This window comes from Manis javanica, chromosome 4 (genome assembly GCF_040802235.1).
Source record: "Manis javanica isolate MJ-LG chromosome 4, MJ_LKY, whole genome shotgun sequence".
Classification (NCBI taxonomy): Eukaryota; Metazoa; Chordata; class Mammalia; order Pholidota; family Manidae; genus Manis; species Manis javanica.
In genome coordinates, this window is record NC_133159.1 from 162,045,544 (window position 1) to 162,069,491 (window position 23,948).

At 37.0% G+C, this 23,948-nt stretch overlaps 1 protein-coding gene across 1 annotated transcript in view; it reads right to left on the reverse strand.

The window, feature by feature from the left end:
- Positions 1-230: 230 nt before the first annotated feature.
- The window catches only part of LOC140848626 (serine/threonine-protein kinase TAO1-like), a 44,398-nt gene continuing 20,680 nt past the window's right edge, over positions 231-23,948 (reverse strand). The window contains exons 8-12 of the mRNA XM_073232894.1: positions 17,329-17,457; positions 14,578-14,781; positions 12,393-12,632; positions 7,913-8,095; positions 231-3,925 (exon numbers count right to left, since the gene is read on the reverse strand). Coding sequence (XP_073088995.1) covers positions 3,599-3,925; positions 7,913-8,095; positions 12,393-12,632; positions 14,578-14,781; positions 17,329-17,457 — 1,083 coding nt within the window. The 3' untranslated portion in view covers positions 231-3,598. The remainder of the gene's footprint in view (positions 3,926-7,912; positions 8,096-12,392; positions 12,633-14,577; positions 14,782-17,328; positions 17,458-23,948) is intronic.

Sequence of the window (23,948 nt, forward strand, 5' to 3'; positions counted from 1 at the left end):
TTCCACAAAACTTGGGATCTCCTGAAGCACCTCCATCTCACCATACCACAAAGAAGGCACAATTGAATGGACCAAAAAAAAAAAAAAAAAAAAATCCCTGACAAGCTTGCAGCATTCAGAAAAAGAATTAGGTTGTCTTCTACTCTCTGAAAGAGTCAATGCAACCCTTTAGTGTTCATGGATTTCCACTTTTTTCCTACTCCAAATGAGGCCAATTTAATAAACAAAAGTCAGACAAAATACATTTATTTAATAACCAAAATACATTGGTGAGGGGATACAGGTGTGTTTCCATAATAACTTGTTTTAGCATATGCTGGCTGCTGTGAGCGGCTCATAAGAACCTGGTGTATAGAGAGAAAGGCTTTAGATCTTTTCACAAATTTCTTAGGATAGACTTGTCCAAAAGTGATGAGTCAAGCCACGTTGCTGAATTGTTTTTGCAGTTTTCAGAAAATACCCCCTATCTAACCAGTTTCTTTTTACCACGTGCACTGTATGTGTGTGTGTGTGTGCATATTTAATAAACACACATACACACCAATTCCCCTTTACATAAAATTTCCCCAAAAGTTAAAAACAAAACAAAGCACAAAACCTGACAGCTAAATACTATGACATCCCAATTAGTAAACACAAAACAGAACGCTTTACAAAAATGAATAAAATATACCATCTGTACTCAGCTTCCACATGGTAGCACCCAAGCGAGGAGGCTGCTTGTGATGATGTCTACAGGGAGTTTCCTTTGCTGGACTGTTCCAGCAGAATGGCCATTCTCAATTATTTTGATTTGGTCGTTGATCCATTGATTATTTAGGAGCATGTTGTTAAGCCTCCATGTGTTTGTGACCCTTTTTGCTTTCTTTGTGCAATTTATTCCTAGTTTTATGCCTTTGTGGTCTGAGAAGTTGGTTGGTAGAATTTCAATCTTTTTGAATTTACTGAGGCTCTTTTTGTGGCCTAGTATGTGGTCTATTTTGGAGAGTGCTCCATGTGCACTTGAGAAGAATGTGTATCCTGTTGCTTTTGGGTATAGAGTTCCATAGATGTCTATTAGGTCCATCTGTTCTAGTGTGTTGTTCAGTGCCTCTGTGTCCTTACTTGTTTTCTGTCTGGTGGATCTGTCCTTTTGAGTGAGTGGTGTGTTGAAGTCTCCTAAAATGAATGCACTGCATTCTATTTCCTCCTTTAATTCTGTTAGTATTTGTTTCACATATGTTGGTGCTCCTGTGTTGGGTGCATAGATGTTTATAATGGTGATATTCTCTTGTTGGACTGAGCCCTTTATCATTATATAATGTCCTTCTTTATCTCTTGTGACTTTCTTTGTTTTGAAGTCTATTTTGTCTGATACTAGTACTGCAACACCTTCTTGTTTGCATGAAATATCTTTCTCCATCCCTTGACTTTTAGTCTGTGCATGTCTTTGGGTTTGAGGTGAGTCTCTTGTAAGCAGCATATAGATGGGTCTTGCTTTTTTATCCATTCTATTACTCTGTGTCTTTTGATTGGTGCATTCAGTCCATTTACACTTACAGTGATTATTGAAAGATATGTACTTATTGCCATTGCAGGATTTAGGTTTTGGTTACCAAAGGTTCAAGGTTAGCTTCTTTACTATCTTACTGTCTAACTTCACTCACTTATTAAGCTATCATAAACACAGTCTGATGATTCTTCATTTCTCTCCCTTCTTATTCCTCCTCCTCCATTCTTTGTATGTTAGGTGGTTTTTTTCTGTGTGTGTGTGTGTGTGTGTGTGTGTATGTGTGTGTGTGTGTATGTGTGTGTGCTCTTTTGTGTTTCCTTTGACTGCTTTTGTGGGTAGTTGATTTTGGTTTTTGCCTTTAGTTAGTAATTGATTGGTCCGCTTTCTTTGCTGTGATTTTATTTTCTCTGGTGACATCTGTTTAGCCTTTCCCTCAATTTTTGCTTTTCTGGGAATTGTTTAATCCCTCCTTCATATTTAAATGATAATCGTGCTGGATATAGTATCCTTCATTCAAGGCCCTTCTCTTTCATTGCATTAAATATATCATGCCATTCTCTTCTGGCCTGTAAGGTTTCTGTTGAGAAGTCTGATGATAACCTGAAGGGTTTTCTTTTGTAGGTGACTTTTTTTCTCTCTCTGGCTGCCTTTAGTACTCTGTCCTTGTCCTTCATCTCTGCCATTTTAATTATTATGTGTCTTGGTCTTGTCCTCCTTGGGTCCCTTGTGTTGGGAGTTCTGTGTGCTTCCATGGTCTGAGAGGCTATTTCCTCCCCCAGTTTGGGGAAGTTTTCAGCAATTATTTCTTCAAAGACACTTTTTATCCCTTTTTCTCTCTCCTCTTCTGGTACCCCTATAATGTGGATATTGTTCCATTTTGATTGGTCACATAGTTCTCTCAATATTCTTTCACTCCTGGAGATCCTTTTATCTCTCTCTGTGTCAGCTTCTCTGCGTTCCTGTTCATTGATTTCTATTCCATTAATGGCCTCTTGCATCTCGTCCATTCCGCTTTTAAGTCCTTCCGGAGATTGTTTTATTTCTGTGTTCTCCCTCCTTAGCTCTTGCATATTTCTCTGCAAGTCCATCAGCATGGTTATGACCTTTATTTTGAATTCTTTTTCAGGAAGATTGGTTAAATCTATCTCCTCAGATTCCCTTTCAGGGGAGGATGGATGTCTGGCTTAGTCTGGTCTGTATCAAATTCTTCTGCCTTTTCATGGTGATAGAGGTAGTCGTAGGCACTTGGCATGTGTGTCAGCTGGGAGATCAAAGTCCCTTTCCACTTGCTCCTGGCCTTCCTTTCCTGGGAGAACGGTGACCCTATATGGCTTTTACTGGGCAGCTGCGTGCAGATGGGGTCTCTGATTCTTGCCCCGCTACTGTGGAGTAAGCTCCGTGCGGTTGCTGTGGGCGTGGCCACTTTTAGGCTGCTGCTCTGCTGTGGTGGGGCCGCGCCAGAGGGGGAGTGGGCGGGAGGCTGTTTATCACTGTGGGGGGCCGCCAAGCTATGTTGTCGCCCAGGGGGTTGGGGCACCTGGAGTTCCTGGGGATTCCCAGCTGCTGGGCTGTATGCCGGGATGCCTCCATCCAGCTGTGAGGCCCCTGTCCCTTTAAGACCTTCAAAAAGCACACGCTTTTCTTTTGTCGCAGGTGCGCCGGCCGTGGGGATCCGCTCGCAGGTTTTACTGTTCAGTTTCCCTAGTATCCAGCACACCACGCACTGTGTGTCCATGCTCTGGTGCGGATGGCTAGGGCTGGGTATTTAGCAGTCCTGGGCTCCCTCTGGTCCTGCTAGGCCATGGCTTGTATCTTATCCCCTTCGTGAGGCACTGGGTTCTCGCAGATGTAGATGTAGCCTGGCTATTGTACTGTATCTTCTGGTCTCTGTTTTAGGAATGGTTGTATTTGTTGTATTTTCAAAAATATATATGTTTTTGGGAGGAGACTTCTGCTGTCCTACTCACACCACCATCTTGGCTCCTCCTCACCATTCTCAATTATTAGGTCACGTGTAAGACATGTGTGACCCATTGGATATTTGTCAAGTGACACTGGTGCTTCTGTTCATGCCCTGTTCCGTTCATCCCCCGGCAGCTGTCTGCCTCAGAACCCGAAGGCTATTGCGAACTCACATACTGCTACCTCGGGGTACCCCATGCATTGGCTCAGAAGGGTGACCTGCATCGCTGGGGACCCACCTTGTATTGGATGGCCCCAGGCTTGTGGTAGGCCACCTATGGGATGCACCCTGAGAGGAGCTCCGGGGGGGGTTTGGCTGAATGCCTCAGGGGCAAGGTTAGAGAGGTCGTTTCCAAAACCTAGTCCCTCGCTTTCAGATTTGAAAGCTTTCATCTCTTTTGCTCGACGCTCTAGCAGGCTTCGTATTCTTTCACTGCACTCATTCTGAAATGTCAATATCTCTTCTTCCATCTGTTGTGGGTTGGTGGGGGGAAGCAAAAAGAAAGCTCATTTATTTTAAAAAATATATAAACTACAGAAGCAATAATTATTCTGGTTTAAAGTGAATCATAAAAATGTCCACTCTGGCTATTTTAAAGGATGTACATTTAAAAATCAAAGAGATGTACTGTAGGAATCATATATAACTTATATTGCTAAAATGTGTAAAATTAAGTTCTTAAAAGCAAAGGTAATAATCTCTATTGAAATAATAAATCAAGGCAATTATCATGAATGGCTACCAAAACCATTAGGTAAAAAGATTGAAAAAGAAAATGTGTAAGGAGAATGTAGCCTTATTAGATACACCGTAAGGTCACTCTAATGTAATAAATATGGTATTGGTGTAGGAACCAGTAATTAGTAAAATAGAAACAGAATGAAGTTTGTAAGTTTTTAATGCAGGACAAAAGCACTAATTAATTTAATGGGAAAAACAACACAGGCACAAGTGGCTAACCATCTGGAAGAAAATAAAAATGGAATCTCATCTGATACCATATTCCAGAAAGATCAGAGCATTAAGTGAAAAACAAACAGAAACCATAAAGTTTCCATTAGAAAGTTAGGAGACTCTATGTACTTAGAAATCAGTGGTTGGGTAGCCGTCAGAATCAGTTTTGGACAACTCAAAGGTTTACAAATATATATAGCTGACTAGAAATAGTTTTAGTGTGAAAAAATACACAATAGTCAATGACAATGGGAAGAAGTTGATGGAGAAATTGTTGATGAATGAGAATATCTGAGCCCACTCATCAAATATGACTTCAAAGTGGGACAACTAGACATTATATAGCTTTTGATGTGATGCAAAAGGAAGTGTAACACAGTAACCCTTATGAACATTCCTCGCAAAAATTTTTAAAAGGAAAAAAATTAATGTAAATATAATCATGCCCCTAGATCTAATGACCAGTTTACAGGAAATGCAAAGTAAAGAGGAATGCATTAAATGACACCATGAGGATGGAATCAGCCAAATTCAAATGTGAGAATTCCTACAAAGCAAATGACCCAGTCCACAGTAATAAAAAAAAAGGGCACAGGAGACTAAAAGGCTTAAAAGACAATCAAATGCAACGTCTACACCATGTTTGGGCCCCAATCTAAATAAACCAAGAAAACCTTTTTTTAGATACAAAGGGAAATCTAAGTATGGACTGAGTATTAGGTAATCTTAAACATTTATTATAATTTTGTTAGTTAACACAATGGAATTATGACTATGTTGAAGTAAAAGAGTCCTTATTTCCTTATCTGTGTTTGCAGTGAAATGATTCTATGCTGGGATTTGCTTTAAAATATTTCAGATACTCTGCCCCCTATCCTGCTCCCCTAAAAAGCTGCATGTGGAGTTGGGAAACAGATGAAATATAAGCAAGATACTGATAGCTGTTGAAGTTGCGTAATGAGTATTTGGGGACTTCATTGTACTAGTTCTTAATAATTTCACTAATACTTTTTGTTTGAAAATTTCCATGATACAAAGTTTTTAAAAAATAGGAAATAAAGAGTATTTGTAAAGAAGTATTAAATTAGGTTTTAAGATATTTGAGGACTTACGCCAATAGTCATTGTTCTCTACACAGAAATCTAGCTCAACAAATGTGCTTAATTTTTATGTATCTTTTTTTATACTAAGTTATCATTGATATACAATCTTATGAAGGTTTCACATGAGCAACATTTTGGTTACAACATTTACCCATATTATCAAGTCCCCTCTTATGTATCTTTTTTAAAGTACCCTTTTAAAAACACACAATTTAGCATGGAAACACCTGGAGGACCTGGAGGACAATTCTTGTTTCATTTGGAGGCTGAAAGCAATCTTCAAACAGAATTATTACACATCTAGAAACAACTAACATTCTCTCTGGTTCCACCTCTATTTTCAGATGACTGTTTCTTATCTGTACAACCAGTAGGCACAAAGTACAGAAAATACAGATGTTACAATGTTTTCAAATCATACCATGGGTATATCACTGCCTTGGTAGTTGCCAACTGACTGACCCCAAACTACTTTATAGTCATGCACTTCACTTGAAATATAAACATGAGCCCTAAAAATCAAGCAGCAACTCAAAGCACTGTAGATTTATTCCACTGTTTCTTTTATTATTTTTAATACTAAATCTTATGCATGTCTATTATCAAATACAAACCACCACAACCAATCTACCATATTAAAAGAGCCATTATAAGTATTAGTTCAACTCACTTTAAGTGTGATTTGTCTTTATTTTATTCAACACCTCATAAGCATTTTTCCACATTAATACTATTTTTATAGCCATTATTTAAATGGTTGAGTAAGATTTTATTAAGTGGCTTGGTCATAAGCACTTAATTATTTTACATGGTTAGGTGTCTAAAACCATTATAAACTATGCCATAATTAACATATTTATGCATATTGCTTTTCCTGTATTCAGGATTTCTTTTCTCTAAATTCTCTAAATTCTTTGCTTAACATTTTCAAAGATCATTGATATACTTCCAAATTGCTTTCCAAAATGCATTAACAATGTATGAGAGTGCCACTGCACTTCTGGCAATGGTATCAGCCCTATGCCAACATTTTACCTGGTTTCGTAGAACATAAAGGCCTTAGTTCATATATTGAAATGACTACACCTAAGATACTAATTAGCACTCTTTAACTCGGAGCCACTAGGTGGAGCTAAAAATAGAAATAAAACAGTACCAATACTTCTCTCATGACACTGTTACTGAAATACTATAGGTTTCTCTTTTAGTGATAATTTTGAAGCATAAGAGATGGAACTTTAGATTCAATTTTAAATATGCAAGTTGAAATCAGGCAGATTTATGAATTCTGTACATGGGACAACTACATTTTTCTAAAAATTTGTATGTGTTTCTGTCTTCCCACCTTGAATGAGAAACACAATTGAGATAATTTTTAGAGGCAAGTACCTCTTAAAGGAGCCAGTAATGAAGACAGCTGTGCCAGAGAAATAGCAACACCTTATTTTGGTGGAGTTTTTAAGAACATTTATTTTTAATAGAAATGAGGTATTCTATTTTTAATCACAAGAACTGTAGAAAGTAGAGGAAAATCTATGCGCCAATTAATGGTCCAGAAGCGATGACAATTTTTAACAGACAAAACCATTAGGCATGTGTTAACTTACAATGGACCTAAGACATGCCAGCTGCTGGGAACTTATGGCTCAGGAATTCTGGAACAGAGCATTCAATCCTGGATACAAGTGGTATTCTACTACTTCTCAAAACAAATGCCTTTCCTCTCTTTCTTTCTCAAAAGCTTATACCCTTTGTTCTTTCTTCAACACACACACACACATACAGCCTCAGTACCTTAAAGGACACAAGTGAATTTAGGGATTCTAGTTCTAATATATATGACAAAGAATAAGTAAAATAAATAAAGCTACATCTAGAAATATTTTCAGCCTGACACTTCATCTGTGTAAAACTGGTCTTACCTTCTCTTTTCTAGTAATGCATCAATCTGTACAGTTTCAGACCAGGGATGAATGAATAAAGTATATTCCTGATCCCTTTTCCTTGTCTCTCTCAAGCAATTACTAAAGTTTTTTCCTTCACTATCCAAGTTTCTCTCCAATTTCTTTAGGTACAACTAGGTACACAAAAGAAGGGAGGAAGACGGAGCCAGAGCTATCCTTTTACAATTCAACTGTCTTCACATAACTCCACATCATTCCTCTAGTAATTGCTACTTAAGTATATATATTCCTTTAATACATCACACTCATTAATTGTAAGGTTCATTACTGAATCAGTAATTTTAAAGAAAAAGAAAACACTACCAAAACTAGAATTAAGGAAATATGGTATTGTGAAAACAATCTAATGCCACCTCTGTCATCAAGAAAATATATTTATGAAATGATTTTGATGAAAGCAAATCCTGGCACAATTACTTTTTTCTATTACGCATACCTGTTGTTTCAAGAGTGCCTTGCGGAGGGAGACCCTCCGTTTCAGCTCCCGAAGCTCTTGAGCGTGTTGTGCCTCAGCCTGCATTTTGATCTTGCTCTGAAGTTCAGTCAACAGCTCCAGTTCCTGCTGCAGCTGCGTTTTCAAAGCCTGGCACTCTGCCTCCTGCGCTTCATCCAAATGCGGCTGAAAGAGAAAGAAAACATACATCCTCCTGTGAGCTACCTTCTCATGACCTATGGAAAGGAGGACGTGTAAGTTAAGGCAGACTACTCTTCTATAGGGCACAACCGTTCTCTTTTACATCTTGGGGTAAACATCTCTGGAAAAGGAAAACACAGCAACCAATGACGGCATTATAAGAATAAAGCTGTCATAAGCTATTTGGATGATGCCTAAATAATCATTATTTTTTAAAGGAAAACGGAATCTGATTGATGTAAGACTGGGAATGTCTTCTCTCCAATGGAAATAACTACAGAACAGGGACAAGCATGCCACAGCTTATGGGCCAAAGCTGAACAGCTACCTGATTTTTTGTTTTTGTTTTTCAATAGTCCACTAATTAGGAATGGTTTTTTACATTCTGAATTGGTCACATTTTAAATGGCTATGTAAATACCCACATAATAACCTCAGTTTTTCCTCCTAAAATATTTACTATCTGGCCCATTAAGAAAAAGTCTGTAAACTGACATAGCAATTATTTTGTGCCTGCACTCAAATGTGACCATCTGGATTCCCGGTAAAGCGCTACTTTTTGAACCCTGCTTAACAAAGCTGCTTCTCCAATCTTGATGCACTGTTGGTATACGTACTAAACCTCTGCAAGGCACCAGCAGAGAGCCTATGTGGAACCTCATGACCAAGTGTATCAAAGAGAATTACATATGCATCCTGCATATTTCCAAGCAATGCTGAGAACAAGAAGAATATGGACCACCTTCACTATTTCCCAAGGTGCAGCAGCATTTTCATCTCCAACTTAATATTTCAATTGTTGGGATTTTATTTGGGTGGTGGAAGGAAAGGGGCACTAAATTTGTTTTGCCTAAGTAAAATAAACTTACAGCTCGAGTGGAGAGCATTTCATTAATGTGGTCATACTGCTCAGTTAAGATGGCTAAGTTTTGGGTCTGCTTCTCCTTAGGCTTTACTCTTTAGCACCACAAGCAAAAACCTGGAAGTCAGCTAACTAATCTTTCAAAGGTCAAAGAAAAGTTATGAGGCAAGAGAAGGGACAACCCTTCTTGTGGAAATGGTAACAGACATGAACTACATAAACATTTTTGAGATAAAATAATTTGAGTTCAGAAACAGAATAACTCTGGCTTTAAATCACAGGTTAATAATTCTATGAACTCAAGTTTCAATAAAATGTAGTAAGATGTGCTATATTTCATAAGGTATAGCCATCAAGCCTACAAGTAACAACACTCATTTCCTACACAAAGGCAGAACCTACAGTTGAAATTATTTACCTCAATATATATACTGCCAGATATTGAATGGTTGACTAAGTGTGCAAATGCGTGTATGACCAAACACTCTTGTCAAGGAACTAGTTCCCACTCTTTGCTCCCATACTACAAAATCAAATATATATCCTTTTCTGCATTTTACACCAATTGAGGTACTAAGTCATAGTCATGTACCTTTATTCTGTGAAGGGTCAAGAAATGTCTAGCTAGAAAGACAAACTCTTGGTTTAGTTACGCTTAGCACTGCCCTTAAATCCTGCCCTTGATTAATAAAATTCCTCCAAGTTAGCCAGAAATGGAACAGTGAAATTTAGAATTCTCTTCTGACTTTGTGTAACCACCTCCATTCTTTAAAAAACTTTTAAGTATTCAAATATATTGCCAAGAAAACTATAGACACTCCATATCACTAGCTAATGACAAAAAGGAATGCCCTGGAAAATTTTTTCAACAAGATTAATACTTATACCAAGAATAAACTATATTCCTCAATGTTTCCCCCAAGTGAAAGCAGGATAAACATGTTCCAGTTGTTTCTTAATCACTTAATACTGACAAAACGTCACCTAATGGCAGATGAAGAAATGGCAGATAAACAATAGGTGTTTACCCAAGTCATTCCTCAGAAATGGTGCCCCAATGTCTACAAATACTGTCAGCTCACCTAAGTGTGCAAACTGAAGTCCTCCTATCCCCCTTAAAGTCTTAGAGAAAGTTGGAATAGTTGCAACTATTGAAGTTGAACTACTACATAGTAAATACAAATTTATCTTAAAAAGTTGCAACTATTACTTACATAAATGAAATGACATGATGTTAAAATAGTCTGTTTTCTCCAAGAAGGGACTAGGGTTACCAAAAAGGAAGGGATTGGGGAGTGTGGGTGGGGAGGGAGGGAGAAGGGGATTAAGGGGCACTATTATTAGCACTCACAATGTAGTGGGGTCATGGGGCACGCAGCACAGCGCGGAGAAGACAGTACTAACTCTATAGTGTCTTACTACGCTGATGGACAGTGACTGCAGTGGGTTGGGGGGGACTTCATAGTATGAGTGAATGTTGAAACCACAATGTTGCTCATGTGAAACCTTCTTAAGATTGTTTATCAATGATACCTTAATTTAAAAAAAAGAGTCTATTTTGTTCAAATTGGGCAAGTAGATAGATATATACAACTAAGAGGAACATGGTGATTTTCTTTCCCACTGAAGTAACAGAACAATTTCTTTTACGGAAAATCTTGAGCTTATGTATCATGAGAAGGACGTTTTCTATCTGAAGTCTGCCTATGACTGTGAGACATTATTTTTCCCCTTGATTTTTTAACAGTATCTGAAAATCAGACTAGTGTCTCCAAGCTTTCAAACGGAGAAGGGGGCCACAACAGGGAACCAAAAGGAAGGGTTAAACAGCAAACAACTAACCTATTCCAAGCCCCAGAGAAATGAAGTCCTATCAGATTCATGGTCTGACCAAAGAAAACTAAACAAGCTTTCAGTTCGGTTTACTTCTGGGTGCTGCTCACTTTAAAACTGTAATTCATTTTATAGACATGCTTTAAATATCTTTTGGTGAGAACCTCTACTATGTAACCACTACAAAGACAAAATAAATCTGGAAAATCATTATGAATTCTGATTGTGATAAGCATTAACTAATGATGGTTATGAGGGTAGTCAACGTACGAGCCACTCTGTAAACGATGTTCATTAGCTGTTTTGAAGATACAGCAAAGTATAAAATTTTACTTAGACTCACAAGAAAGGATAAATATTAGCTTTGCTTCTGTGTTTTGTTCAGGACAACTTGTATGAATGGAGTTGAATAGGAATCAGAGACACCACTAGGTAAGGTTTAGCTTCTGGTTTGGACACAGATTACTTCTGTGAGTGAATTTCACTTGACTTCAGGAGAGTTATTCAGGTAAGTGTTACCTGATAGTTTTATAGTTAAATTGTCAGAGATCGAAAAAGAGGGTAAAGGAGATACCGTGAAACCGGGCTTCATTGGATGTAAACACAAGTTTACAATGCGGAGACATGTACAGATTAACTGAGGTACTACTGTGGGTGACAACATATATAGTGGGTCATTTTGGTTTTTTGTTTATTAAGATTCATGTGATTATACTTCACGTATTTATTACAAGTTATAAAATTAGAAAATTCCTTGGAATTGTTAACTCTGGTTGATTTTGGTAGAGGGGGCTGGACCAGGTGGCCTAAAGAACAAGGAGAGGGAAACCTTTAAGTTTATAATACATACACTTTGGCATCTTTTAAATTTTGTATCATATAAATAAATTTCTCTATCAAAGCAAATACAAAATTTAAAGTCCTTTGATATGATATATCACCAACACTTGTCTTTCCTTATTTGTCTACAAGAGAGCATGTAATACCTCCTTCACTCTGATGTACTAATTAAAAAAATACACTCCAACTACACATGCCCCGGTCTTACCTATGTTACCAAACACAGAAAGAATGGGAGTAACAGTGTGATAATTCCACTATTCCTCTAAAGATGAGTATTGACAATGAAGGGAGAGGGGGTAAAAAGGCGTTTTTCATTCACTGGTTTCTGTACTAATTAAGAACTTACCGCCTCTTTTGGATACAAATCACATTCAGAGGAAATAAGATTCCAAAACTATAAAACTTGGAACAACAGAGAGAAGGCAGCAGGTTAGGATGTTGATATGTAGATTGCAGTATCAACACTGGACATTTGGGTACACTTAAAATGAGAATTTTGAATCTTATTTATGACACTTTCTACAGTTAAAAAGTTCTGGCCATTTTTTTGGTACTCTGCTGAGAAATACACAAGCTGAAGTCTGCAGCTATAGACCCTCTACACCAATACTAACCAAATATGCTTAAAATGAAAAGAAAAAAGCTTATTCAATTTCTTTATGACAGACATCTGGCTTAGACTTTTACTGTTTACATGTGCCTTTTATGTGTTCTCCTTTGCCAAGAAGCTTAGGCTAAAGGTACCTTCAGACTCTTAGGCTGCTGTCGAGCCTGCATGACGTGCTTCCGCCTTAGTTCTCGCTCTCTCCGCTTATTACGCTCCAGCTGGTCAGTGAGCTCGGCTTGATGCTGCAGTCTCATCAACTCACAGCGCATCTTCTGCACTGTGTTGAGGTGGCGGAACTCCAGTTCTTGCGTGGATTTATGCTGTCGCAGTAACATTGCATGCTCTAAGTCCTTTTGAGCCTGCCTTTTATTTAATTCCTAATCCATAAAAAAAGACAAAGGCATAATTTGATGATGTACAATGCCAGGAGAAAAAAAATCCTAAGAAACAGAATAACCAGGATATAGATGTAATTCTCTGATTCAGTAATGACTGCACAGTGAATATTAGAGTTTTATTACTGGAACTGTAGAAAATGGGCAATTTAGTAGCACAATTGCCTTATCTGTTCATTTACTATTTATACTACTTTTAGCAATAAGCTTAAGACATATCACATCTGTCCCAAGAGACTTAATGTCCTTTCTACTCTCTTTCCGTCATTTATGTTTCCTAATTTTGTATCTGAACAGGATTTCTAAGTCATCCTTTGACTTTCTTCAGAGTATACATTCAATTCTACTACATGCAGTGTACCCAGTATAGTGCAGGGGTTAGGAACACAAGACTCTAGGGCTAGGCTGCCTGCTTTCGAAATCCTGGCTCTGCTACTGACAAGCAGTGAGTCCTTGGGTTAATTACTTAAACTCTCTGTGCTTCCATTTCATTACTTCTCAAATGGAGACCATAACACAGCTGTTTCATAAAATTAACGTGAGGGTGAAATGAGTTCATACGGGGAAAGCTGTCAGAATACCTGCCTCATGATCAATAAATGTTACTACAATTTTTTTCAGTTTAAAAGATCAAATGTACAACACACACACATACACTCACACACTCTCTCTCTTTTACTATGTAGAAGGAAGTCAGACGTGCCCCCTTTGCCTCCGCTGCCCCTTCTCCAGGGGCCAACATTTGGTGCATATGTTTCCCAACCTTCCCCACGCTTATCGTGATACAACTATTACACAAAAACATACAGTTTTAAAATTGAATAACAATATATATTATAGGCATATAATATGCTTGCTTTACCTAAAAATATAATGGACAAATACAGATTTTTAAAGAAATTTTTATTGGAAGCTTCTGCTTTCTGATGCCATAGTTTTTCTACTTTTTGCTTTATGACAAATTTTCAATAAACATCTACACATGATACACCATATAATTATGTTACTATTTCTTTAGGATAGAATTCTAGAAGCGGATTCGGTGGGTAGAAGATACATGCAAATTAAATTGTTAAAGCTGCTGAATTATGCTCCAAAATGGCAGTATCAATTTATATTCTTACCAACATTGACCACTTTCCATGCCACTACTAGGACTCATCAATTTTTTAGACCGATCTTATCTAATTGATGCAATTGTCTTAACTTGAATTTATTAGTGAATTTGAATAATTATGTTATACTTGAAGTTTATTTTAAGCCACTCTTGAAAATAAATTGATCTATGCTCATAGGCATACCTGATAATGAGTACCGTTGTTTTCATTGGCATAAGTTTCTACATATTCCCAATGAATAATTTAATGTTTATAAAATTATGTTAAATGGTAGTATATACCTCATGGCACCCATTTTGGATGAAAAGGCATAAGTTATCCAATTAATTTTCTCATATTAAAAATTAACAGTTCTTTCATTCGTGGATTTAATATTTATTAAATATTTATTTAATACATATTTATTGAATACCTATTATGGGCCAGCCACTAGCTACAAGGCCTGGATATATCTAGCCACTGGATATAAAAGCCCTGAACAGAACCTGGGACTTGATCTAATTTCCATTCTACTTGGGGAGAGAGAGATCCCCATAAAAAGTGTGTGCACATATGTGTGTATGTGTGTGTGTGGTGTGTGTGTGTGTGAGAGAGAGAGAGAGGAGTGCAAGAATATTTAAAGAAGGGAGGAGGATTTGGAGATCAGAATTGAGGAGATATGAAGTGAGGGAGAAGGTGAATCGTGTGGGTTGGGTTTCCAGGGAAGAAGGACTTAGGCAAAGGCAAGCAGAGGTGCTCTAAGGCCCTGAGGGTGGGATGTGACTGACATATTTTCAGGAAGATTCTAATTTCACACCATTTAAACATACCTCCCTGAGAAGGTCCTGCTCCAAGTTATGGCTCCCAAGTAGCAACTTTCTTTTCAAGCAACGGCATTGCAGCTCTAGGTACCGTTTCTGATGTTGAAGAAGATTGGTCTTCTCCTCTTCTTGGAAATGCTGTATGTTCTGTTTCTGGCTTGAAAGCCATTCCTGTTTTTCTTTTCTTGGGGTGCTCTTGTTTTCATTCAGCTCCTGGCAAGATAAAAAACAACTGAGTTCAAAATACATAAAAATTAACTACATGAATATACTGTTTGATAGCTGGTAATCTTCAGTAAAAATACTTAATTTGTGCCCTCTCTCATGGGCAGGCAGGGCAATGACCTTAAAGGAGGTAGGTAGTATTTTTCTGTTTCTGGAGTTATCCATGAAGTAGGACAGAAAAGAGAAAACATACACTAGAAAACATGCACACTTTTTAGCTTTGCACAGCTATATTTAGGATGGCTCATAGCTTTGAAAGCACGCAATGATTGGTGAATGGAGTAAAACATCTTTGTTTGAAATCCTCCCAAAAGGGGGAAGAAGACAGTGCTTTCAAGTAAAAATCACACATGAATTAAAATTAAGGTTAAAATATAGTTATGTCTCACTTCTTGGCTTTCAACAATTGAAATACTAAGTTTTTGGCAAAGTTAAGGATGGGCTCAGTATAAAAGACCAGAAATTAAATGGAAAATCAACAAAACCACAGGAAAATAGAGACCGTTTAGAATAGATTTAGTCTTCAGCACTGTAACCACTGAACAAGGCAAGACCAATGTTTTTCTACAGCATTTTAAACATCATCTCACAAACTACCTAAAAAATTTATTTATACTGGATAGGATGAGAATACTGACAATACATTCAATGATGCAAACCCAAGGATGCTAATCAATACTAGTATATTTCAACCTACAAGGCATCAACCTTGCAGAGAATATAAATCAGCCATCTTTCCTAGGTCTAAGATGATTTTTTAGAGACTGTTAACCTTATGGTTCTTCATCTGTTGTTCAAGAAAGAAACCGATGATTCATTACTTTCATTGATAAGATACTCAAACACATAAAAATAAAAAGCACATGAGCTTGTAGTTCTCAACTTAAGGATGTCAATGAGAAGACAGGGATAATACAGGCATATACAGAAAGAATCACTTGCCTATGTTTTTCAAAATCTTTGGCCAAGGAAATTTCCCACCCACTAAGACTATAGTAGGTCCCTTCCTCTATACTGATAATAATCATTCTAAATGAACACACACACACACACACACACACACACACACACACACACACACACATGCAGACACAAAACTACCTTCTAAAAGAAAACGAGCTTATTAGTTAGACTATGAATTATATGCTTAAAGGATTATCTAAACCAACACATTCATTTATAAAACTAAAACCTGATTTCACTAGGAAACAACTATAGAACTGCATTTTGTTGGATATTTATTGACAGTTGGGAATCCTGTTTACCATCTTTTCAAATCCCATGTTCTAGTATTGAGTTTAGCTTTTAGATTACAGTAATGGGAATACATAGCAGGTTACACTCTTTAAAGTTGGAAAAATTTTATCAATGAACCTCACTCGGCAGGGTATATATAGCAAGGCTTTGTGCCACCAATGTCCTTAATAAGACTTATATATCTAATTATAGGTCCAATTCCTATACACAAGAAAGCACTGTACCGAAGAGATTATGGTTATTTTATCAAGATTAATTTATCTGCATGCTAATAATTAAGTACATGGACTAAAAATTTCAGTCCATCAGTCTGTAAAAGAGGGTGTAAACTGGGGAAGTCTCGGTGGGTGGGGAATTTCCTTGGCAAAAGATTTTGAAAAACATAGCCAAATGATTCTTTGTGTATACGCCTGTATTATCTCTGTCTTCTCATTGACATCCTTCAGTTGAGAACTACAAGTTTATGTGCTTTTTATATTTATGTGTTTGAGTATCTTATCCACAAAAGTAATAAAGAATTGGTTTGTTTCTTGAATAACAGGTGAAGAACCATAAGGTCAATAGTCTCTGAAAAATCATCTTATACCTATGAAAGATGGATGATTTATATTCTCTGCAATATAATAAAGATACTATAGTTGACACAAATCATTTTCCTGTCCTGACCACTATCCTGAATAATAATCCCCTTTCAGAAATTGCCTTAGGACAACATGGCTTTCCTCACAGTTAGACTAGATCTGTGATAAAAATAAGTTCAAGAAAGCAGCACATAAAGGGCAAACACACATGAAATCCTGTAGCCATAAAGACATAATTAGCATGCTTTCCTAGTAAAGAAAATGGGATGAGAAGAAATGTCTCTTATCCTTATTCTGTGTTAAAATCAGAATAAGAACAAATTATTGTAATCTGAGCCCAAAGTAAGAAGGTATGATTTACTTTTAAAGGAAGAGATGTATGGCTCTTTTTCATAGCTAAAATATTTTTATTTCTAGTGACTCAGTTACTTAATAAGTGCTTAGGAAAGCTACTATAAATAAAAGCTTTATAAAATAATTCATATTTTAAAGAGATCACTCTTTTTAGATCCCACTCAACTGAGGATCTCAGCCATTGAAAAGTAATAGGTTATAATCAATGTCCTCACTTAAACTGGTATATTGTTAGTGGCCACAAACAAAAGAAAATTTTATCTTAATGGTTCTACGAGTAGATCAATATTGGATATAATCAGTAAGCAGGTAAGTGGCTTGAAAATTTTTATAAAGTAAATACCTCCTTAAGTTGTTCCTTTCGAAGTTTGTATTCTCTCTTCTGGGACTTCAAAAGGCTATTCAGTTCTTTCTTCTGCTCAGCCTGAATACGTTGTTGAAATTTGTTCTCCTCACTGGACATCAGTTCAGCCTATAGGAAAATTTTTAAATGGATCAAATTAGCTAAGCAGATAAGCTTCAAAGCAGCAGTTTAATACACATTAGCAAAGATATTTCCTCCCACCTAAGAATATAAAATCAGTATAATCATTACCAAAACAAGAATATCCAATAAATTATTAACAAATATTACTCAGCATCCTTATGATTTGAATTTCAGAGAAACACTAAAATGGAACTCATCTTTAAAATGCTGATCTTTTACAGGGTCAGTGTTTTCACCGTTCCCCCCCATTTAACTAGAGTACGCTGCCCGACCCCCCTCACTAATAAAACAAAACAAATGTAATTAAGTTATGACCTTTTATCTAGCTGGACTTGTGTATTAACTACTAAAAGCATACTGCTGACTGGCAGCCTTACCAACAACATGAACAGATATTCACACATATTCTGTATGTTGTATAAATTATATACTGTATTCTTACAATAAAGAAAGCTAGAAAAAAGAAAATGATCTTTAAACTGTCTCCCAAAACATTTTCCAAGACCTTTATTGAAAAAAATATGTGTATAAATAGGCCTGTGCAGTTCAAACCTGTTATTCAAGGGTGAACTATACATATTCATTGTAGAACATTTAGGAAATACAGAAAAACACAAAGAAGAAAAATCTTGCATGATTTTACCACACGGAGATAACCAATATAAACATTTTGGTGCATACCCTTCCTAATTTTTTCTAGGCATGTATAGATATTGATATAAATATATAAAACAAATCTAAAATCATATTGTACATCCTGTTTCATGAATTCCTTTCCTAAAAATGTTAGTATCTACCTGTTTACAAAGTATTCAAGAAAGTACAACACCAAACAGGATTCTAAATATTTCTATATTCTTTTGCCAAATTATTTCAAAATCAAATATTCATTTACACCAGAAATTATTTTGCTAAATTCTCTATTACTGTGAGACGGTGATTCTTCTTTTTTTGCAGACATATTTGAAGATATGGTGTAAATTTATTGAGAAGTTTACATTTTACTTGACAACTGTGATTATCAAAATAAATTGAAACTAAAGGGACACCAAGGAAATTAGAAACCAGTTTTCACAAAAGACTCCTAAAAAAATGCACCTTTATCATACAGTAGAATGATACTTATTTGTAGTAAACAAATGGGCTAAATGTGAATCTGAAACCCTCTTAATTTCTCTTAATTTAACATTCTCTGTATACTACAGTACTCTTCAATTCTTCTGATATAAAAATGCTACTATAAATTTAAGGTTTCCAAAAAGTACATAGGGAATGATAAATTTTTTTTAGAACCTGAATCACCTACTAACTGATTTATCAAACTCCTCAGATAACCAAAGTACCCAAGGCATAGAACAGAATACTTAACGACTTTTTTTTTCATTAAGGTATCTTTGATATACACTTATGATGGTTTCACATGAAAAATAATGTGGTTACTACATTCATCCACATATATCATCGAGTTCCCCCCATACGCCATTGCAGTCACTGCCCATCGGTGTTGTAAGATGCCACAGTCACTACATGTCTTTTCTGTGCTACACCGTCTTCCCCATGATCCCCCCACACCATGTGTACTGATCCTAATAGCCCTCAATGCCCTTCCATCTCCCTCCCCAACTGCCCTCCTGCACACCTTCCCTTTGGTAGCCGCTAGTTCCTTCTTGGGAGTTTGTGAGTCTGCTGCTTTGTTCCTTCAGTTTTGCTTCATTGTTATACTCCACAAATAAGGGAAATCATTTGGTACTTGTCTTTCTTTCCCTAACTTATTTCACTGAGCATAATACCGTCTAGCTACATCCATGTTGCTGCAAATGGTAGGATTTGTTTCTTTCTTATGGCTAAAAAGTATTCCATTGTGCATATGTACCACTTCTTCTTTATCCATCCAACTACTGATGGACACTTAGGTTGCTTCCATATCTTGGCTATTGTAAATAGTGCTGTGATAAACATAAGGGTGCATATGTCTTCTTCAATCTGACAACTTTTTTCTCTGGGTAAATTCCTAGGAGTGGAATTCACGGGCCAAATGGAATCTCTATTTTTAGTTTTTTGAGGAACCTCCATATTGCTATCCACAATAGTTGAACTAGTTTACATTCCCACCAGCAGTGTAGGAGGGATCCCCTTCCTCTGCATTCTAGCCACCATTGTTGTTCCTAGTCTTTTCGATGTTGGCCATGCTAAATGGTATGAGGTGATATCTCATTGTGCTTTTAATTTGCATTGCCCTGGTAATTAGTGATATGGAGCATCTTTTCAAGTGCCTCTTGGCCATCTGAATTTCTTCTTTGGAGAAGCATCTGTTCATATCCTGTGACCATTTTTTAATTGGGTTATTTGCTTTTTGGGTGTTGAGGCATGTGAACGCTTTACATATTTTGGATGTTAATCACTTGTCGGATATGTTGTTTACAAATATATTCTCCCATACTGTAGGATGCCTTTTTGTTCTGCTGATGGTGTCCTTTGCTGTACAGAAGCTTGATGTAGTCCCATTTGTTCATTTTTGCTTTTGTTTCCCTTGCCCAAGGAGATGTGTCCAGGAAAAAGTTGCTCATGTTTATATTCAAGAGATTTTGCGTATGTTGTCTTCTAAGAGTTTTATGGTTTCATGACTTACATTCAGGCCTTTGATCCATTTTGAATTTACTTTTGTGTATGGGTTTAGACAATAATCCAGTTTCATTCTCTTGCATGTAGCTGTCCAGTTTTGCCAACACCAGTTGTTGAAGACACTGTCATTTCCCCATTGTATGTCCATGGCTCCATTATGGTATATTAATTAACCACATTTGCTTGGGTTTATATCTGGGATCCCTAGCCTGTTCCATTGGTCTTTGGGCCTATTCTTGTGCCAGTACCAAATTGCCTTTGCAGTAGAGGTTGAAGTTGGGGAGCATAATCCGCCCCCAGCTTTATTCTTCCTTCTCATGATTGCTTTGGCTATTTGGGGTCTTCCGTGGTTCCATATGAATTTTAGAACTATTTGATCTAGTTCACTGAAAAATGCTATTGGCATTTTGATAGGGATTGCACTGAATCGGTAGATTGCTTCAAGCAGGGTGGCCATTTTGACAATATTAATTCTTCCTATCCATGAGCAAGGGATATTATATTCCATTTATCGCTATCTTCTTTTTATTGAATGTCTTATTCAGCTTCTCACTGTTAAGTATGATGTTGGCTTTGGGTTTGTCATATGAGGCCTTTACTATGTTGAGGTACTTGCCCTCTATACTCATTTTCTTGAGATTTTTTACCATGAATGGATGTTGAACTTTGTCGATTGCTTTTTCTGCTTCTATGGAGATGATCATGTGCTTTTTCTCCTTATTTTAGTTAATGTGGTGGATGATGCTGACGGATTTTCAACTGTTGTACCATCCTTGCATCCCTGGAATAAATCGTACTTGATCATGATAGACTATCTGTTTGATATATTTTTCACTATGATTTTGTTGAGTGTTTTTGTGTCTATGTTCACCAGGGATATTGGTCTATAATTTTCTTTTTTTGTGGTGTATTTGCCTAATTTTGGAATTAGAGTGATGCTGGCCTCATAGAATGAGGGTGGAAGTATTCCCTCCTTGTCTACTTTTTGGAAAGCTTTAAGGAGGATGGGTATTAGATTTTCACCAAATGTCTGATAAAATTCAGCAGTGAAGGCATCTGCTCCAAGAGTTTTATTTTAGGTAGATTTTTATTACCAATTCAGTTTTGCTGCAGGTAATTGATCTGTTCACATTTTCTGTTCCTTTCTGGGTCTGCCAAGGAAGGTTGTACTTTTCTTGAAAGTTGTTCATTCCTTCTGGGTTATCAAGTTTCTAAGCATAAAATTTTTCACCATATTCTCTAATAATTCTTTGTATTTCTGTAGTGCCCATAGTGATTTTTCCTTTCTCATTTCTAGACACTCTTTTTTTCTTGATAAGTCTGGCTAGGGGTTTTTCCATTCTGCTTATTTTCTCAAAGAACCAGCTCCTGCTTTCATTGATTCTATTGTTTTATTCTTCTCAATTTCATTTAAGCCTGCTCTAATCTTTATTATGTCCCTCTTCTACTGACTTTGGGCCTCATTTGTTCTACTTTTTCTAGTTTTGTTAATTGTGAGTTTAGACTGTTCATATCGGGTTTTTCTTCTTTCCTGAGGCAGGCCTCTATTGCAATATACTTCCCTCTTAGTACAGCCCTAGCTGCATCCCACAGATTTTGCATTGCTTGATCTGTTTTTATTTGGTCATTGATCCATTGATTATTTAGGAGCATGTTGTTAAGCCTCCATGGGTTTGTGGGTCTTTTCATTTTCTTTGAGTAATTTATTTCTAGTTTCATACCTTTGTGGCCTGAGAAGCTGGTTGGTTCAATTTCAATATTTTTGTATTTACTGACATTCTTTTTTGTAGTCTAGTATATAATCGATTCTTGAAAATGTTCCATGTGCACCTGAGAAGAATGTGTATCCTGTGGCTTTTGGGTGGAGCATTCTGTAGATATCTGTTAGGTCCATCTGTTCTAATGTGTTGTTCAGTACCTCTGTTTCCTTACTTATTTTCGGTCTGGTTGATCTGTACTTTGGAGTGAGTGGTGTGTTGAATTCTCCTAAAATGAATGCATTGCATTCTATTTCCTCTTTTAATACTGTTAGTATCTGTTTCACATATGTAGGTATTCCTGTGTTGGGTGCATAGATACTTATAATGGTTATATCCTCTTGTTGGACTGATCCCTTTATCATTATGTAATGTCCTTCTTTGTCTCTTGTGGCTTTCTTTGTTTTGAAGTCTACTTTGTCTGATACAAGTACTGTAACTCCTGCTTTTTTCTCCCTATTGTTTTCATGAAATATCTTTTTCCATCCCTTCACTTTTAGTCTGTGTATGTCTTCGGGGTTGAGGTGAGTCTCTTTTAGGTGGCATATAGATGGGACTTGCTTTTTTATCCATCATATTGACTCTGTGTCTTTTGATTGGTGCATTCAGTCCATTTACATTTAGGGTGATTATCAAATAGGTATGTACTTATTGCCATTGCAGGCTTTAGACTCGTGGTTACCAACGCTTCAAGGAAAACTTCCTTACTATCTAAGAGTCTAGGCTCACTTAGTGTGCTATTACAAATACAATCTAAAGGTTCTTTTTTTTCCTCCTCCTTTTTCTTCCTCCTCCATTGTTTATATATTAAGTATCATATTCTGTACTCTTTGTCTATCCCTTAACCTACTTTGGGATAGTTGATTTAATTTTGCATTTGCTTAGTAATTAATTGTTCTGCTTTCTTTAATGTGGTTTTATTACCTCTGGTGACAGCTATTTAGCCTTAGGAACACTTCCGTCTATAGCAGTCCATCCAAGATACACTGCAGAGACAGTTTGTGGGAGGTAAATACTCTCAGCTTTTGCTTATCTGGAAATTGTTTGATACCCTCCTTCAATGTTAAATGATAATCTTGCCAGATAGAGTACTCTTGCTTCTGCTTCATTGCATTAAATATATCATGCCACTCCCTTCTGACCTGTAAGGTTTCTGCTGAGAAGTCTGATGACAGCCTGATGGGTTTTCCTCTGTATGTGATCTTTTCTCTCTCTCTGGCTTCTTTTAATACTCTGTCCTTACCCTTGATCTTTGCCATTTTAATTATTATATGTTTTGGTGTTGTCTATCTTGGCTCCCTTGTGTTGAGAGATCTGTGCACCTCCATGGCCTGAGAGACTATCTCCTTCCCCAGATTGGGGAAGTTTTCAGCAATTACCTCCTCAAAGACACTTTCCCTTTTCCTCTCTCTTCTTCTTCTGATACCCCTATAACACGAATATTGTTCTGGTTGGATTGGTCACACAGTTCTCTCAATATTCTTTCACTCCTAGAGATCTTTTTTTCTGTGCCTCAGCTTCTTTGCATTCCTCTTCTTCAATTTTTTTCATTTATCGTCTCCTCGACCATATCTAATCTGCTTTTAAATCCCCACATTGTATTCCATAATGAATGGATCTCTGTTCTGGATTTGTTCCTGCATTCTTGAGTATTTTTCTGTACCTGCATGGATGTGTTTATGATTTTTTTAATCTCTTTTAGGAAGATTGATGAGTTCATTTTCACTTGACCTCTTTTCTGGTGTTCTGGGGATTTTGGTTTCAACCAGGTTCCTTCGACATTTCATATTTGTATGTGGCACCATCTAGGACCCTGAAGGTGCACTCCCTGCAATTACTTAGCCCATGGAGCCATGTCAGGGGTCTCAGAGGAGCGGCGCTCGTGACTGGGGGTTGGGAAGAGCTGTTTCCTGCTTCCCAGATACTGTATGTCTCTACACAGCCAGACTAGTCAACCAAACACACAGGTGTAACCCTCTATGCTTTGCATTTGTAACTGCTGTAGGCAGGACCTCCCTCGGGCTGGACTGATGCCAGGGCAGGGGCAGATGGTTTGTAAGCCAGTGCCAGCTTGCCAGAAGGTGCAGCAGGCTGCAT